This window comes from Peromyscus eremicus, chromosome 3, assembly GCF_949786415.1.
Source record: "Peromyscus eremicus chromosome 3, PerEre_H2_v1, whole genome shotgun sequence".
Taxonomy (NCBI): Eukaryota; Metazoa; Chordata; class Mammalia; order Rodentia; family Cricetidae; genus Peromyscus; species Peromyscus eremicus.
This window is the reverse complement of record NC_081418.1, coordinates 134,913,484-134,931,190: the sequence shown is the minus strand read 5'-3', so window position 1 is coordinate 134,931,190 and position 17,707 is coordinate 134,913,484. Positions and strand designations below refer to the sequence as shown.

The following is a 17,707-nucleotide window of genomic DNA, read 5'->3' as shown; positions in this document are numbered from 1 at the left end:
GATTGGCTGATTCAAATAAGCATTCCACCTGGCAACAGGGTTTCTATTGGTTCTCAGGAAAAATAGGAGAAGGTGGATGGAGGTTGTTGGTGGCGGTGATTGGAGGGGGGGAGGGGAGTGGAGGTGACCGGAGTTGAGGGCGGTTACCAGGGCAACAGGGTAAGAGCCCAGCAGGGTGTCCGAGACAGCAGGCGGGGCTGGGAGGTGGAGTAAGAAGGCAGAGGAAAAAAAAAAAAAAAAAAAAAAGAAGGCGGGAGGGCGAGGAAAGAGACCAACCCGGAGGGAGCGAGACTGGGGGGGAACCGGGGTGGAGGGGGGAGGAAGATAAATGAAGCCAGAGAGGATACAGAGATGGAATATAGTAAGAGGTTGCTAAAGACATCAGTCACTTAAGTCTGAGAAGCGCGTTCAAAAGGGAAATGGAAAGATCTCAGAGAAAAGGTGGACCGAATCCTGCCAGGAAAAACCAGGGTGGGGCTCCCAGGATTTATGAGACCAAGACGGAGAAACTGAATAGTCAGGGAAACCAGGAGGTGTGTACAAGGGACCAAGAGATGGTGTTTGTGTTGACGCACTCACATGCTAAATGATGATGGCGAACAACAATGGCTTTTTTTTTTTGGGAGGGGGGACAACATGATGTCTCACTGTGTTGCCCAGGATGCTTTCAAACTAATGGCAATCCTCCTGTTTCAACCTCCCAAGTGCTGGAATAGGTCATCTGGCTGAAAATTTCTTTATTAAGAAAATGAAAATGATTTGGAAAAGGTGAAGAGTAACGATGACAAATTCGATTATGTACACACACACACACACACACACACACACACCCCCAAAGACAATTTTCCTCTAAGTCCAGACCTCTACAACACCCACTTTTCTGACCTCAAATCCACATCCCAGCCCTGGTCCCCTTCTGAAATCCCAGGGTTCTCAAAATGATGCACAGAGCTGAAGATGTGTGCAATAGGGTGTGGCTGGAACTCCAGGTGTTTGCAAAGAAGGCCATGGGAATAGAGAAAGGCCCGGGAAGATGGTAGCAGAGGAGAAGGGGAAACGCAAGGACAGAAAGAGTTGGAAATCAGCGAAGTGTATATACGGCCAGGTGAGTTAGGGAAGGAAGACAACGGTGTTGTCTGGGAAAAGTGGAGAGACGCACGCGGCCGAAGGAATGAGATGCAGATGGCTGTAAGGGAGGGGTCTTGGTCTGTAAGAATGAAGAGGGCTGAAGAGAAACAGAAGGACCAGGGCAAATAAAAGTGAGGTGAGACAGGTGAGAAGGTGGAATAAAGAGGCAGAAGAGGCGATCAGAAGCCTCTGACTCCGCTCAGATCAAGGAAACAGACGGGAAGGAACCCGCCAAGGACCACAAAGGTCCAGCCGATGAAAGGCCAGGGCTGTCCTCTGCACTGTCCCTTTCCTCCTCAATGCCACCGAGAGAAAGCGGACACGAGGGAGATGGTGGTGGCTCGGCAGCCTTCTTCCCCTTCTTTAAGCTTTTGGTTTCTCAAATACCTGCCCGGCCTCTCCATCGGCCCGCCCCGCATCCCCCAGCCCTTTAGCAACATTTCGGGGCTTTGAGGAGGTCAGCAGGAGTCTGGCCACCTCTCCAGTCCGCCCCCAGGAGCCAGACTCCAGCTCGCAAGCAGGAGGCTGGCATTTGGAGCGGTGTCTCCCCGCTGGAACCCCACCCCTTCCCACCTCCTCGCCCCACTCCGCTTTCTCCCGAGCCGTCAGTCTCTCCATTTCCCCCTCCTGGTCTCGTCCCTCCTCCCGCCCCGCTCGCTCTCCCGCCCTTCGCTTTCATCCTCCTATCCCCACCTCTCCAACCTCCTCTTTCATCCCCCTCCCCTCTCCTCTCCTCCCCGCTCCCGCCTGCCCCACCCCTGGGAAGCCCCTCCCGTCGGGCAGCGCCGCCTTAAAAGCGAGTTCCCTTCCCGGGGGCGGCAGCGGCTGGTCGGCGGCAGCTCTGCTGGTGCGGGGGCGGCGAGCAAGACCGAGCGACCGCGACCGGAGCGCGCCGGCCACCGCCCGCATCACCCTCCCGCCCGCCCTCCGGACACCCGCAGCCCTGCGGGTCTCGGCTCGGGACCCACCCCCGCCCCACCCCGCGCGCCTCTGCCGCCTCTTGCAGCGAGCCAGCTTGCCGAGCGGCCGTCGCTGCCGCTGCCGCTGCCGCTGCCGCCGCCGCCACCGCGCCAAGTTCCGGCCGCGGCCACCCTCCGCCGTCCAGGGCCTCTCTGCCTCGGCCCCGGGACCCCGGCTCCCCGCCAGCCCCGGCCCCGGCACCATGTCGGAGAAGAGCGTGGAGGCAGCGGCCGAGCTGAGCGCCAAGGTACGGGCAGGGGCGGCGGCGGCGGCGGCGGCAGCCCCGGCACCCGGGCGGCCCCGCGATCGGCGCGGTCGTTCGCGCCCGGTCGTCCCCGACGGCCCCGAGCGGCCCTGGCGCCAGGTCCCCGCGGACCCCGCTGCGCCCTCCCCCCCGCTCGGAGCCCGGCGCTGCCTACCCCGCTCGGCGCCGCCAGCGCCCTCTAGCGGCCCAGCGCGCGGTGGCTCGGGCCTCGCCGCCCGGCCCCGCCATCCCCACCCCTCTCGTGCCCCGCCGCGCCCGCCGCGGCCCGGTCCGCCCTCCCGTCGTCGGAGGGCGGCGCGTCTCGCCTCCCGGGCCGGGTGTCCGTGCCGCGGCTCCAGGTCCCTTTCCACTCTGACCTCACCTTTCCTCTGCTAAGCGGTCCGCGATCCTCAAGTGTAAACAGGACTCTCCGGGGAGGCTGCTCCTCGGCCCCTCCCCTCGCGGCCCGACCGTCTGTGCTCGTCCCCGGAGGGCTGTGCCTCTCCTGCACCCTCTTTCCTGCCCATCCTCATCCGTTCTCCCTCCACCACCGACTTTCGGTTTCCTCGTTTCTCCTCATGTCGAATTCCTAAAAAAATCAGAAAGGTGGAGAGAATCGCCTTCGAAAAAGCCGAAGCTCGGCATCGCCTGACCATACGTCAAGCTGTCTTTGCACGCAGCAGCAGCCTTTCCTGGCCTCATCCCTTTGCCCTTGTCTCTTTTCCAGCCTCCCTCTAATTTCCCCAGGGAAACTGCCGAGTGTCGCTTAGGGAAATTAATGCGGCCAGGCTTGGGGGCTGGGAGCCCAGTCTTTTTTTAGGGGGGAGGGCAGTATAGTTCTGGAGGCTCGAGTGGAAGGGGGGGATCTAATAGCATGAAAGGCAGTGGGAGAGGGGACATGTGAGATCTGACAAGGTGCGCCTGTGTGGCCCTCCGGTGGGTTGTGCGGCGGCATGTGACTTCACTGAGTAGGCGTCTTTGTATGTCTGAGATCCAGCGAGTGTGTGGGACTGCCCGTGTCAGTTACATGTGTGCATGTGGAGACTGAGATGTTCCGGAGGCATGTTGCCGCTTTGTGAGTGCCGAGTGGCTCCACAGTGCCCCTGTGAGAGTGTGCCAGAATGCCCAAACATTGGGCCATGTGTCTCTAGAGCGCGTGGGCGCTCCCCTGTAGACGTGTGAGTTGGTGTTAGCCTGTATGAGCTTGTGTACCCGTGTAGAGGCCAGAGAGCAGCTTAGCACTGGGGGCAGGTCACATACCCTCCTGGAAAAGAGATCATGGAAGGACAGTGACCAGAAGGACAGGACCCAGGAGGAGGGGGGCCAGCCCTGCGGACTTTGGTCTCTGGTATTCGCCCTCCCTTCCCCTCACCCGTCCATCAACCCCGATGGGAAACCAGGCCAGGGCCTGACTCAAGCGAAGCTGAGTTAGTCCCTGCCTGGCGCGGGATGTAAGGCAAAGCTCACCTGGTAGTACGAGCGAGCGCCAGACCCACCATGTGACAGCAGTGACGACCAAGCGGAGTGCAGAGGAAACCTGCCTGGAGCGAGAGGGTCAAGTGCCCTTGCACTCTGCTCTCCTACAGGGAGAGGAGCGCCCAGTGTCCTCAGGCCAGTCGTTTGGCATCAAGTCCCTTCTCTACCCTAGTCTTGTTCTAGAAAGGACACATCGTTCTGGGGTGATCTACTTAGGAAAACTCCGACCCACTTGGGATCATGCACACTAGAGTTGCATACTAACATTAGATAAGATCATAGAATGTGGCACCTGCCAAGGAGTGTGATAGGGAGAAAAGTAGAATCTGCATGGGGCAGGGAGGCTGGTTTGTCCAGCCGGGCTTACCCACAGGAGCATCTCCCTCTGTCAGGATAGGACTTCCAGCACCTGCTGGCATCTTGGAGTGAAGGGGAGGACAGTCTGGTGGGAGGGGACTCCGGACAGGTAACTCCCACCTTCCATCCAGGCACAGACTTTATTTGTTGTGATTTCGTCGCCTTCTGTGTGTTTCCTTTACCGGACTTCCCCTTTATTTCCACTGAAAATGGCCACTTCTACGCTTCTGCCATCCCAGGGCACATGCATGAAGGTGGAGAGGAGGGGATACGAAACTGTTTCGTTTGGGGATAGACACCGCTGTGGGAACACGCGAGGGTGATCTTCATATCCCTGTGCTCTTGGGCCAAGTAGGAACAGGAGGATTAAGGAGACACAGACAGGAAACAAAGGCCTTAGGAGCTGAAGGGGAAGCCGCCGGGAGGGATGCCCAGGGGAGAGAGTACTTAGGCAAAGGCCCCTGAGGTAGACAAAAGGCAGAGCGGGGCAAGCAGAGAGGGTGAAGGGGGTGGGGCATCGAGGCTGCCAGCAGATGGGGGATTTGCTTTGTGGAGCTGAACTCTTAAGCTGGGGGGGCGGGCGGGTGGAAGAACTCCATGGTGTGGGAGCCTCAGTTGCTGCTCATTCCCCTTTCTCATTACTTTCCCGCTCCCCTTGGGTCTTGAGGAAGAAAGTCTCTGGGATCAGCCAATTACGGCCCAAATCGGAGGACCTGAGCATGTCTGTTGTACCTGAAACTGGTCACCTTCGCTGAGCACCTTCGACCTAGCTGCAGAGTTGGAGAAACGGGCTGGGGGACTCGAGGGCTGTGCATCATTAGTACTGAGAGGAAGGTGACCTTCTGCCTTGCAGGACCTGAAGGAAAAGAAGGAGAAAGTGGAGGAGAAGGCTGGCCGGAAAGAGCGGAAGAAAGAAGTAGTGGAGGTGTGGAGACAGCCCCACTCTGCCCCAACATCCTTCCCCCCTCTTCCTGCCTGCCTTTCTCCTGGCCCCCCCTCATTCCTTCCCTACCCTGAGTCCTTTCATCACCCAGTGTGTGGTAACAGCCAGCCTGACAGCGCTCGATCCCTGCCTTGGTCCCCACAGGAGGAGGAGAATGGAGCTGAGGAGGAAGAAGAAGAAACTGCCGAGGATGGAGAGGATGATGATGAAGGAGATGAAGAAGGTAAGGAGAGGCAGGGCAGGCTGGGCTGGAAGAGTTGAGGCTCAGAGGAGCAGAGTTGGGGAGCAGTTGAAGACCAGCAGCCGGGCTGAGGGTAACCACAGGGCGGTTGTGGGTCTGTGCCCGGAGCCTCCCATCCTGCCCCAATGACTTGTTTCTGGCTCCTCAGATGAGGAAGAGGAGGAGGAGGAGGATGAAGGCCCAGTGCGGAAGAGAGCTGCTGAAGAGGAGGTCTGACCGGGTGGGGACCTGAGGGGCTGTCAAGAGTATAGCAGGGGCTGGGTGCCCTTTGGATATGGACCCAGGTCCTTGTGGTGGCCCAGGCAGGGCAGAGCAGGGCCAGCAGGAACAGGGGGAGGTCTCCTTTGTACAGCTCCCTCAACTCTTATCCTTTCCACAGGATGAAGCAGATCCCAAGAGGCAGAAGACAGAAAATGGGGCATCGGCATGAGCCCCTGCCAGTGGGCTTGGGGATGGGAGGCCCCTCAGGTCCTGGAGGTGGGGCAGGAACACACAAGTACAGCCCCGCTTCTCCTGGCTCCCTGCTCTGGCCCTACCCCAGAGCTGTGACCCTTGCCCCTCCACCCAGCCTCTCATTTCCATCTCCAGACACTGCTCCTCCACCCTCACTGCCATCCTTCCAGCTCCCGATCCGCCTCACCTGAGCTCCCCAGCCGGCCCTCACTTGTCCTCTAGCATTCCTTGTCCTTCACTCCCCCTCACCATCCCATCTGTCCTTGCAAAGCCTCTCCTTACCCTCGGCACCCCCAGCCTCTCAGCCTGCCCTTCTCTCTCCTGCCTGATCCCTGGGTCTCCCTCAGATTCCCTCCTCAGACAGCGCCAGGCCGGGGTGGGGCCGGGGTTGGGGCCAAGCCCCGAAGCTGCCCCCCTCCCCTTTTTGTATAATTTAATAAAGAAACGGTCGCGCTTCTGTTTTTAACCTGTCTCCTGATTTCCCAGAGTCCACTCAGTGTCTGAAAGGACAGAGAAGGGGTGGCTGACCTCATACCCAAATGATAGAAGACACGACCAGCCCTCCAGGGATGGCCTGGGAGCGCGAGGTCTTCCTCTGGGTGTGGCTTGTGACCTGTTTTGGGTTCCTGGGGATGTTCACCTCAGCAATGTACTCTATGCTAACCCACACAAGATCTAGACTCTGCTGAGCCCAGTGGAAAGCTACCAGCTCCTTTGTGCTGAACCAGGCAGATAGAAACAGCTCTAGAAACAGGAAGTCCCGCCCCGAAGTGGAAGAGGCTGGTAGGCTTGGGTCTCGACCTAGGGTTTGGAAGGAGAACTACCAAGCATGGACATGTTTTGATATGTGGGAAGCAGGGTCTTCTTAAGTCAAGCAGGGGAGGACTCCAGAGTTACTTATCAGGTCTGTCTCCCTGTCGCGCGTCAGCTGGGCAGAGCTGGGGAGCCAGGGTTGTTGAGAGTCCTCCAGCCCATCTGCCTCAGTTTTCACTGTTTTCAGACGGTCTCACTGTGCAACCCTGGCTGACTCAGTTCACAGAGAACTGCCTGCCTCTGACTTCCAAGTGCTGGGATAATGGTCTTTTGGTGGTAGTGTCATTGACACAGGGTATACCTTGTAGCCCACGATGACCCTGAATTCACTAGGTAGTCCAAGCAAGCCTGAAATTCACAGCCTACTCCCACCTTCCAAAATCTGGGATTACATACAGTTAAGTAACACCATTCCTGACACCTCAGTTCTTCTTGAGTTTGCTGTGCTACAAGATTTCTGCATTATTCCGTCTCCATAAGCCCTTACCTTCATTTTTTAGTACAGAATCTTTAGGTGAGGGGAACTTTGAAGATGGTGAAGTATCCTGTTGTCTGTAGCACAAATTTTTTTTTTTTTTTTTTTTTTTTTTTTTTTTTTTTTTTTTTTTTTTTTTGAGACAGGGTTTCTCTGTGTAGCTTTGCGCCTTTCCTGGAACTCACTTGGTAGCCTAGGCTGGCCTCTAACTCACAGAGATCCGCCTGGTTCTGCCTCCCAAGTGCTGGGATTAAAGGCATGCGCCACCACCGCCCGGCTTGTAGCATAACTCTTAATTGGTCTTCATAATAAAAACCCAGAGCTAGATATTAGGGTAAATGCTGAAAGATCAGAGACAAAGGAACAAGCCGTGGCCACCTGTAACCTCACCAACTCCTCAACTGGAAAAAAAAAGCTCCTGTCTCCTCCTGCCTTATGTTCCTTTTCTCTGTTCAGCCATATCACTTCCCAACCTTCCTAGTGCTGGGATTAAAGGCGTGTGTGCCTCCCAAGTACTGGGAGCAAAGGCATAAGAGTCCCCAGTGCTGGAATTAAAGGTGTGAGCACCACTGCCTGGCCTCTACGGCTAACTACTAGCTGGCTTTGCCTTCTGATCTTCAGGCAAGCTTTATTTGTTAGAGCATACACAAAATATCACCACAATCGGCAGGGCTGGAGAGAGAACTGTCTGATGACCCCAGCAGTTGTTGGTACTAGCTGTTCTTCCAGAAGACCTGCATCCAGATTGGGCCGCTCACAAGCCCCCTGTAACTGCAGTTCCAAGGAATTTGACACCCCCTTCAGGCCTCTGGGCATTCATACACAGGCAGAATTCAGGTACACAGACACATACATAGAAATAAATCTTTAAAACAAATATCCCATTGTTACCCTCTTCCTAGAAGACGAAAAGTCACTCTATAATGCAAATAGGGTTAGGACCGGGACATGCCTTCATGACCCCTAACCTAGGCAAGTTACTTAATGCCTGTGACCCTCAGCTTCCTCGTCTGCGTTTTCACGAGTTGCTTTATGGAAAAATGTATAATACCATAAGTAGCAGAGAATGAAGATTGACACCTTGTAGCCACTATGCTCTGCCACCCAGCCCTTCCTCAGATCTGCTAACTTGTGGTATGGTAATACTTCCTGTGTGCCTGTCCAGGAGATCCTGAACAGCTAGGCAGGCAACAAAGTTCTTGGGAAGTTAATGGGAAAGAGCCTGTCGCGAAGAAAGTGTGACTGTGGGGACATAGGGGGCAGCTTTGAGATACAGTCTGACACAGTCGTAATTCTAGGAAGAGAACCCAGAGAGAGAGAGAGAGAGAAAGAAGAGAAGAGAAGAGAGGACAGAGGGGGAAGAGGGGGCGGTGGGGAGACCCGAGTCTGAGGAAGTAAACAAGGGAGTGCCACAACAGAACGGAGGGCCCTGCTGCTGGGAATCAGCCCCCTCACACTTTCCACTGCGAATCGAAACCCCCGAGCCCTGGCTGGGGGGCGGGCAGTGGGGAGGGGAAGTGGGGAAGGATGGGGCCAGAGGAGCAGATCAGCATCCCAGCTCACTGAGGTGGCCTTGCCTCCACTCTGCTTTCTGCCCCAGCCCTGCCCTGTCCTAGGGGTGTGTCCCGCCCCCCTTGCCCCTCATCTAGCCAGCTTTCTTTAGTTTCTGGCCATTGGTCCTCCTGCTCCGTCTCCAGACACCACCCCCTCGCCCCCGTGGTCTTCTTCACCGTAATTCTTTCTCTCTGCCTCTCCTCCCTCCTTGTAGAACTTCTCTTTTTTCCTCCCAGGACCCCTTTCTGACCTCCCTTGGAGGGTTAGGGAGGCCCCGGCCATAGAGGAGATGAGGGAGGCTCTGCTCCGAGGCCTATTGCTTCTGCGGCTGCTCTGGGAAGCTCCAGGTAAGATGGGGAGCTCGGGAGAATCCAGCAGGGACCATTATGGCCCCTCTCTCTAGCTTTGTGGTGGTGTCTAATGCCTTTTTTTAAGGGCAGTCCTTCCAACCCCAAAGCCGCCTCAGTCTCCCCTGACAGGGAGGAATGATATTTCTCTCTTGGGAACGCCAAGTCCTTTCTCTATTTTCCAATCTCTTGGCTCATAGCCCTTGGCCTCTCTTTTGCTCCATAGTCGTGGCTTCAGAGCCTGGAAAAGAGGACTCCGTGGTGTGGGCCCAGGAGGGCACTCCTGTCCAGCTTCCTTGCGGCCCTCAATTCCCCCACAGGAATCTCAGCTTTCTGCGAAGAGGAGGGGTTACTTGGCAACATCAACCAGATGGGTATGCACCCCAAAGTTGGGCGACAGAACCTCCCAATCTGGTTCTAATGGCATTCTGGAAAAAAAAAAAAAAAAAAAAAACATCCAAGCCATTATTGTCACCTCTGTGAGTCCCTCTGAGGTCCCTAGTCGGCCACCTCTCCAGTAGCAGATGGGAGGGGGAACAGGGGTGGTTGGGGGGTGGAGGGCGGCCGCTAAGGGTCAAGCGCTCTCCTAGGCGTGTTGCATTATCCCCAGAGTGTGTTTGGAGTGCATCTTTTTATGGCTTTTTCAAATTGCCCCGGAATTTCTCAAGCCTTTTCTCCCTCCCCGCGACAGTGGCCAACCCGCTCCCACCCCTGCCTTTGACCTCAAGGGGATGCCCTCGCCTGGGAGGCCTGCACCCCATCATCCCTACACGATCCTGAGCGTGGCTCCAGGAGGCCTGCGCAGCGGGAGGCTGCCCATGCATCCCCGCGTGCGGCTGGAGGAGCGCGGCCTCCAGCGCGGGGACTTCTCGCTGTGGTTGCGCCCAGCCCTGCGCGCCGACGCTGGCGGGTACCACGCCGTGGTGCGCTTCCCGCACCGCACCCTCTCCTGCCATCTCCGCCTGCGCGTCGGCCAGGCCTCGAGTAGGTGGGGCGGGACAAAGGGAGAAGGGCTGGGAAGCAGGTCCCTGTCACCCCGAGACAGGAAGAGCCGTGGCTTGCAAGGGCGGTGCTTTAGACCTGGGCCTCCAGAAGTGTTCGAGAAGGGATGGCTGGGTGGAAAGTGCCCCTCTGAAATGCATGCCTCTAGGCGGGGGTGAGGGGGCTACGGAGAAATTGTATCACACACCTCAGCTCCCTTCCCCCCACCTACAGCGGGAGCGCCCTCCCTGTTGGAGGTAGAGGTGGGGCAGCACCTCTTCTTCGGGGGTCTAGAGTGATTCATTTAAGACATCCGTAGCTCATCCTCAGGCAAGGTCTGCCCAAAGAACAGGCCAAGTAAAGTGGAGGCAGGAGGCAGCGGGGAGGAGTCCCAGGTCTCTTGTTAAGCACCCCCAGGTTTCAAGTTGGGGGTTGGAATGGGAGGCTGTACGGAGAATCCGAACACAACGTCCCTGTTTCCCTGAGTTTTCAGCTTAGTTTGGCTGGCTGCGTTGAGAAAGTGCTTTCATCTAGTAGACTGACTGGTCCTTATTTTACTATCTCACAGTGATCGCCTATCCCCCAGGACCCCTCAGGCCATCTGATTGGGTCGTTTTGAACTGCTCCTTCAGTCGCCCTGACCGCCCAGTCTCAGTGCACTGGTTCCAGGGCCAGAGCCGAGTTCCTGTCCACAAGTCCTCCCATCGCTACTTAGCTGAAAGTTTCCTCTTTCTGCCCCAAGTCCGTCCCCTGGACTCTGGGATCTGGCGCTGTGTCCTCACCTACAGAGATGGCTTCAATGTCTCCATTACATACAACCTCAAGGTTCTGGGTAACTCTCCCAAGCTGTCTTTACTCTTGACCACAACCCCTTCCTGCACCCCACTTCGCCTGACTCATGGGCCCCCAAAACAGGTTCTCAGCTGCAATGTCTCAGTGTCCAAACCCTTTCCGCTGTGGGAGTCTTCCGCTGTCGTCTCTCACTGCAGTTTTTCCCTTGGCTGTCCATCCTCCTGGTAGCCTTTGCTCTCCAGCACATGTGGGTTTTCCAGTTTCCCTGGTCCCTCTGCTTTGTTCTGTCTCTTGGTACGCCAAAGTACCTCCATCACCCTCTGCCTTCCTTCCTCACGTTCCCGGCCTCTATCCCACTGCATACCCACCCCTGGGTATTGATCTTGGCTCTCCTTTTTCCTCCAGGTCTAGAGCCCCTGGCTCCTTTGACGGTGTACGCTGCTGCAGGTTCTAGGGTGGTGCTGCCTTGTCACTTGCCCCCTGGTGTGGGGACCTCTTCTTCACTCATGGCCAAGTGGACTCCTCCTGGGGGAGGCCCTGAGCGCCTGGTGGCCGGAAAGAATGGCAATTTTACCCTTCAACTTGAGGCCGTGGGTCTGGAGCAGGCTGGGACCTACAGCTGTGGCATCAACCTGCAGGGACAGTGGCTCAGCACCACGGTCACTGTGGCAGTCATCACAGGTCAGCCACAGCTGGGAAAGGAAGAGCTTGCATTTCAGAGGACAGGGTGGGAGTGTTGGCTGGTCAGAGACTGTGCATATGTACTCCATGATGCTAGGCCGTCTCAAACTGTAAACTTCGTAAGTGTTATTTGAGAGAGAGAGAGAATGTGTCTGTGTGTGTGTGTCTGTGCGTGTGCGCATGTACATATGATGGGTGCGTGTTCCTCAGCGCAGGTGGAGATCGCAGGATAACTCTGGAGTCATTTCCTTCCACCCACCTTTCTTCGGGTTCAGGAGGTTTGCATGGCAAGCGCCTTTTCTCATGGGGCCCAGGCTGCTGTAGCTTAGAGAATGACCTTTCAACTCCTGATCTTCCACTTCCAAGTGCTGGGATTATAGACAACTGCTACTGTGCCTGTCAAATTATGGGCTGTTTTTTTGTTGTTTGTTTTGTTTTTCTTTTTCTTTTTCAAGGTGAGGTTTCTCTGTGTAACCCTGGCTGTCCTGGGACTCACTCTGTAGACCAGGCTGGCCTCAAACTTGGAGATCCAGGCTCTGTTTCTGGAGTGCTGGGACTTAAAGGCGTGTGCCACCATGCCCCAGCTTATGGGATGGTTTTTTTTTTTTTTTTTCACTCTCATGATAAAACAAAACAAAAACAAAACTGAAACTGAAAGTCTCCCCTTGAGTCACAAAATAAAAGTTCCACTTCTTCTCTAAGGAACTCCCCTACCGTAAATTGGCGGGAGGTCTGAGAAGCTAGAAACAGAGATGATAAAAGTTCAAATGGCCCAGAGAAGACAGCATATATTCTCAAATTCTTGTCTGCTTTTGGCCTAGGGCTTCTTTAGAGTTGTGGGAGTTGACCTGGATTTGGAAGGAGTTAATAAATCAGTCCGTTATCAGCAAATATTTGTAAGGCTTTTCCAAGACAATATAAAACAAAAACAGGCAAAAGAAAAATCCGAAAATATGTGTTCATTGATTGGTAGCTATCAGCCATGACAGATTGGCTATGTCTGCAGCATTCACCTGTGGCCATTAAGCACATAGTAGGTACTTAGTAATGTCCCCTGGAGCCAGGCTTGGTGGGACACAGCTGTGATCCCAGCACTTGGCAAGAGGATCAGGAATTCAAGTACATAGTGAGTTCCAGACCAGCCTGGGCTACTTGAGATCCTGTCTCAAAACAAATAAACATTGATGGCATGACTAAGTAAAGGAACTAACAAACAACACATCTCTAGAATGTTAGCCCTGAATTCCACACACTTCTACAACTCTGTCTAGATATTATGTTGACTCTGCCCCTCAGCTGCACCATCAGCTTTTGCTGACTCAGTCTATTGTCAGTCCATTGGAATTCCTAACCCTTCATAAGATTATTTATTTTTATTTTTATGTGCGTTGATATTTTGCCTGCATGTATATATGTGAAGGTACCAGCTCCTTTGGAATTGGAGCTACAGACAATTGTGAGCTGCCATGTGGGTGCTGGGAATTGAACCCAAGACCGCCGAAGATCAACCAGTGCTCTTAACAGCTGAGCCATCTCTCCAGCCCCCTGAACTCCTGAACTCTTGATCTTTCTGCCTCTGCCTCCAAGGGCTGGGATTACGAGTGTGAGCCACCATGCCTGGCCTCCAATGTCCCTCTCTTCTTCCTTCTTCCTCCTTCCTTCTTTTCTCTTTCGACAGAGTCTGAGGCAGCCCAGGTTGGCCTAAACCTCACTATATAGTGGAGGATGGTCTTGAATTTCTAATTCTCCTGCGGTCACCTCCCAAATGCTAGGATTATAGACAGACAGCCCCCACATTCAGATTATGTGGTGCTGGGGATTGTACCCAGGCCTTCATAGAACCCAGGTAACTATCATCTGCTCTAAATCACCAGCCCTCTGGTGTCTTCTAAAAGATCAAGTGTGTTCAGCTACTCAGGGGGAGAGACACTGTCACTCTTGCTTTACAGAGGAGGAGTGCTCTCAAGGTCGTACCACTGGGAAATGCTAGACTCAGGGTTTTTTGAACTTGAAACTTGGATGTCTGTGTCCCCAAGTCCCCCACGTGTGCCGTGCTCAGCAGGGTCAAGGCCTTCACCATTTGTCCACCACCACCCTATTTCTAGTCAGCTTTGAGCATGCTCTGCTGTGGATCAATCAGTTGATTACTCATGCTGTGAACATTCAGGAAGAGTCCATGAAGTTCACTCAGAGGCACCACAAAATGGGGGCATCGGTGTGAGCAAAGTGATGGAGGCAGGGGACTGGCATTGTTGGGAGTACTGGGTGCTAATTCGCCTGACTGATCATTGAGAGTCTGAGCATTTCAGAAGAGAAGAAGCTTGTGTGTGTGTGTGTGTGTGTGTGTGTGTGTGTGTGTGTGTGTTTCTGTGTGAGTATGTGTACAGGGTATCCAAGGAGATGAGAAGAAACTGTTGAATCTTCTGGAGCTAGCGTTACAAGTGATTGCGAGCTGCCAGGCGTGGGTGCTGTGAACTGAATATGGGTCCTCTGGAAGCACAGCAAACTCTGCAACTTAGTAAACGCTGAACCATCTCTCCCTTTTTAATTTATTTAAAATTGTATTTTATAAAGCCAGGTGGCGGTGGCACACGCCTTTCATCCCAGCACTGGGAGGCAGAGGCAGGCAGATCTCTGTGAGTTTGAGGCCAGAGCTGTTATATAGAGAAACCACGTCTTGAAAAAACAACAACAATAAAAAGTATTTTATTATATGTATATGGGTGTTTTTCGGGCTTGTACATCTGTGGCTGGTATCCACAGAAACAGAAGAGGGCATTGGTCTCCTAGATCTGGAGTTACAGACAAGATTGTAAGCTGCCAAGTGGGCGTTGGGAATTGAACCTGGGTCCTCTGGAAGAGAGGAAACAGCAAGTACTCTTAACCACTGAGGCATCTCTCCAGCCTTATTTTCTTTTTAAAACAAGATCTCATGTAGCTCCAGCTGACCTTGAATTCAATGTGTAGTGGATCTTTAACTTCTGATTTTCTTGTATCTATACCCAGTCTATATGGTGCTGGGGACTGGACCCAGAGACTCAAACATTCCTGTGACCAGGTGGGACACCCCTGTAATCCCAGTACTTGCCAAGTGGAGGCAGGAGAATCAGGAATTCAAGGTTATCTTTGGCTACATAGTAAGTTCAAGGCCAGCTTGAGCTACATGAGACCCTGTCTCAAAAACATAACACAAACCAAGGATCAATTTAGTGGTGACCTATGAGGTCCCTTCCCCTGAGGTTTTCCCAACCAGATCTCCAGTGAGAAAGAGGTGACAGAGATGTGGGATTGCAACTTTGTAACAACCCAGGGGTCAAGACATGAGACATCTTCTCTATAATTTTTCAGTGACTCGTCAATCCTTTGGGTTACCTGGCTCCCCGGGAAAGCTGTTGTGTGAGGTAACCCCAGCATCTGGACAAGAAAGATTTATGTGGCGTCCCCTGAACAACCCGTCCAGGAGTTCTCCAGGCCCCAAGTTGGAGATGCAGGAGGCCAGGCTCCTTTCTGAGCCTTGGCAATGCCAGCTGTACCAGGGGCAGAAGCTTCTCGGAGCGGCATTGCCCATGGCAGAGTCTAGGCCAGGTCTGAGCCTCTAAAATGCTATGGCCCCAGCTCCAAAGCAGTCACCTCGGTCATCTTCCAAGCCCTCTACCCCCACCTCTTCCCCTTCCCAGTCAGGGACCTGGCTTCAAGCTCTCTAGGCCTGACCTATTTCTGTCATTCATTAGCTGAATGATCCTGGACAAGGTCCTTAAACTCTCCGACCTCATTGTGTCTGGAAAGGATGAGGTGTAGTAAGGTGTCCTCTTTGATCTCCGACCGACCCTAGGTCTAATCCAGTGCTTTCTTCACAGGTGCCCGGAGTGCAAAGAGAACCTCAGGTGACCTTAAAGGAAGCCATCTCTTTCTCCTTCTCATCCTCGGTAGCTTCTCACTGTTCCTTTTGGTGACTGGGGCCTTTGGCTTCCACCTGTGGAGAAGAAAGGTACTCCAAGGACGGAGTCCACTCTCCTCACACCTCAGAGTGCTGTGTGGGACCCCTTCCTCGAGGAAGACAACTATAGTCAATTCTGAATATGCTCCCAGAGCCCCTGTCCTGGGGACACCTTGTAGCTGGGACCCAGAGCCCCTGTCCTGGGGACACCTTGTAGCTGGGACCCAGAGCCCCTGTCCTGGGGACACCTTGTAGCTGGGAAGTTCAGAGGGGCTGAAAGAAGGCCCTGGGTCAGGTGGGGAAGGCTGGAAAGAAAGCAGCAGAACTCAGTATTTGCCCTGTTCCTTCCTCCTCCACTGCTCTTCCATCTTTCCCCACAGTGGCTGCGGAGAAGGTTTTCTGCCTTAGAGAATGGGATTCACCCACCTCCGGCTCCGAGTAAGACAGAGGAGCTGGGGCGAGAACTGGAGATGGAGCAGGAGCGAGAGCCAGAGCCGGAACTGGAGCAGGAGCCACAGCTGGAGCCAGAGCCCAGGCCGCTCTGACCTGGAGCTAAGGCAGCCAGCAGATCTCAGCAGCTCCGTCCGTCCGGAATAAACTCCCTGTCAGCAGCATGCTGGAGTCTGACTCTTTCTTGTCCGGGGATGGTTCTGGTCTCTCCCAGCCACTAGGGGCTCCCGTCTCCCACTCTAGCCTCCCAACCTACTTTCTCCAGCCGATCTTGTTCCTCATTCCCTTTTCTGTTGCTAGCCTTTGTTAGTCTTTCTCCCGAGCGATCCTTTCCCCCCACTAAAGCTCACTTCTTACCTCCGCAGCCCCTTCCCCATAGTCTACCCACATTTTGCTGGCTGTCCTGGTCTCCTGCATATTCTTGTCCCTTTGGCCTACAGCAAAGCTCAGCTGCACTTCAGCCCTGGCCTTAGACTCCTCGCTACAGTGAAGGGAAGCACAGACAGGCAGGCAGACATGCACGCACGCACGCGCACGCACACATGAGCCGGCCATGTGAAGTCCTCCAGGAGATGGGGGCCTCCTAATCTTTCTGGGTAACCAGCTGACGTTGCTACCTCTGCCCCATCCCCCATGTTTGTCATCCCTGGGTGACTTTTCTGGTCCCAGACATGACAACACACTGCCACCTAGTGGTCGCTGCTTGTCACACCCCAGAGGAGGTCACTGGACCAACCGCCACCGGCCTGACATCTAACACACTGCCATCCGGCAAGATGGAGCCAGCATGCAGGTGCTTCATTTATGGTGTGCACTCTGGGTGTGCAGCAACGAGTGTGCTCCCAGAACCTGCCACATGGCTTATGTATTCTGCAGAACAATGCAAGCTTCAGGAAATGCAGTCCTGGTCCTGGCAAGGTTATAATCCAACTGTGACAAAGGGGAGGGCTGTAACAAAGGGCACAGGCAGGGAGAGAAACAACCCACCAGACAGCTGGGTATTGCTGCAGCTGTGGAGTCAGAGGTCCTGGGCTCTCATTCTACTGCTGTCGGTGAGGCTGTTGTAACCCTCTTCGAACCTTTCATTCCCTAACCTATTAAGGGGGACAATGGCCAGGTACAGAGACATGAATCTGAAGTCTCAGAATCTGAAGTCTCAGCTACATGGGGGGCTGAGGCAGGAGGATCCCCTTGGGTCCAGGAGTGTTGGACAAACATGGGAACATAGTGAGACCCCATCTTTAACAAAATGAATGTGAAGATGCCTGCCTGTAATTCCAGCATTTGAAAAAGTCAGCTCCTAGTAAGTTCGAGGCCGGCCTAGGTTACATCAGACCCTGACTCAAAAATAAATTAAGAGACTACTGAGTGGTAGTAGGGCACATCTTTAATCCCAGCACTCAGGAGGCAGAGGCAGGTGGATCTCTGAGTTGGAGGTCAGCCTGGTGTACAGAGTGAGTTCTAGGACAGGCTGGTCTACAGAGTTCCAGGACAGCCAGGACTACACAGAGAAACCTTGTCTCAAAAAAAAGCCCAAAACAAATTAATTAATTAAAAAAAAAAAACATCCTGGGCATGGGACACACCTTCACATCTTTAATCTCAACTCTTGGGAGGTAGAGGCAAGGGGGTCTCTATGAGTTTGAGGCCAGCCTGATCTACATAGTAAGTTCTAGGACAACCAGGGCTACACAGAGAGACCGTGTCTCAAAAAGCAAACAATTATTTTCATTAATAGGCCTGGTGAGATATGGAAGAGGGTAAAGGGACATGCCATACAAGCTTGGTGACCTGATTCACCAAAGCTTGGAACCCATGTAAAGATGAAAGAAAGGAACAACCAATTCCGCAAAGTTATCCTCTGAACTCCACATG

General features: G+C 54.1%; 2 protein-coding genes across 2 annotated transcripts; both read left to right on the top strand.

The window, feature by feature from the left end:
- Positions 1–1,033: 1,033 nt before the first annotated feature.
- Ptms (parathymosin) lies at positions 1,034–6,268 on the top strand. The gene is made up of 6 exons (XM_059257120.1): positions 1,034–1,105; positions 1,895–2,335; positions 5,019–5,090; positions 5,253–5,331; positions 5,498–5,559; positions 5,729–6,268. The coding sequence occupies exons 1-6, from the start codon at positions 1,034–1,036 to the stop codon at positions 5,777–5,779; spliced, it is 777 nt and encodes a 258-aa protein (XP_059113103.1). The 3' UTR covers positions 5,780–6,268.
- Positions 6,269–8,933: 2,665 nt separating this feature from the next.
- Positions 8,934–15,996, top strand: Lag3 (lymphocyte activating 3). Its single transcript, XM_059256903.1, has 8 exons — positions 8,934–8,991; positions 9,218–9,365; positions 9,683–9,975; positions 10,541–10,804; positions 11,170–11,445; positions 14,794–15,030; positions 15,303–15,433; positions 15,763–15,996. The coding sequence occupies exons 1-8, from the start codon at positions 8,934–8,936 to the stop codon at positions 15,925–15,927; spliced, it is 1,572 nt and encodes a 523-aa protein (XP_059112886.1). The 3' UTR covers positions 15,928–15,996.
- Positions 15,997–17,707: the final 1,711 nt, after the last annotated feature.

Bases quoted from the DNA above. Each gene is read 5' to 3' on its own strand.
- Ptms (XM_059257120.1), top strand. From the start codon at position 1,034: ATGGTAGCAGAGGAGAAGGGGAAACGCAAGGACAGAAAGAGTTGGAAA. The intron at 5,091-5,252 runs GTGTGGAGACAG...TGGTCCCCACAG, and splicing joins GGAAGAAAGAAGTAGTGGAG to GAGGAGGAGAATGGAGCTGA. The intron at 5,332-5,497 runs GTAAGGAGAGGC...CTGGCTCCTCAG, and splicing joins TGATGAAGGAGATGAAGAAG to ATGAGGAAGAGGAGGAGGAG.
- Lag3 (XM_059256903.1), top strand. From the start codon at position 8,934: ATGAGGGAGGCTCTGCTCCGAGGCCTATTGCTTCTGCGGCTGCTCTGG. The intron at 8,992-9,217 runs GTAAGATGGGGA...TTTGCTCCATAG, and splicing joins GCTGCTCTGGGAAGCTCCAG to TCGTGGCTTCAGAGCCTGGA. The intron at 9,976-10,540 runs GTAGGTGGGGCG...ACTATCTCACAG, and splicing joins GCGCGTCGGCCAGGCCTCGA to TGATCGCCTATCCCCCAGGA.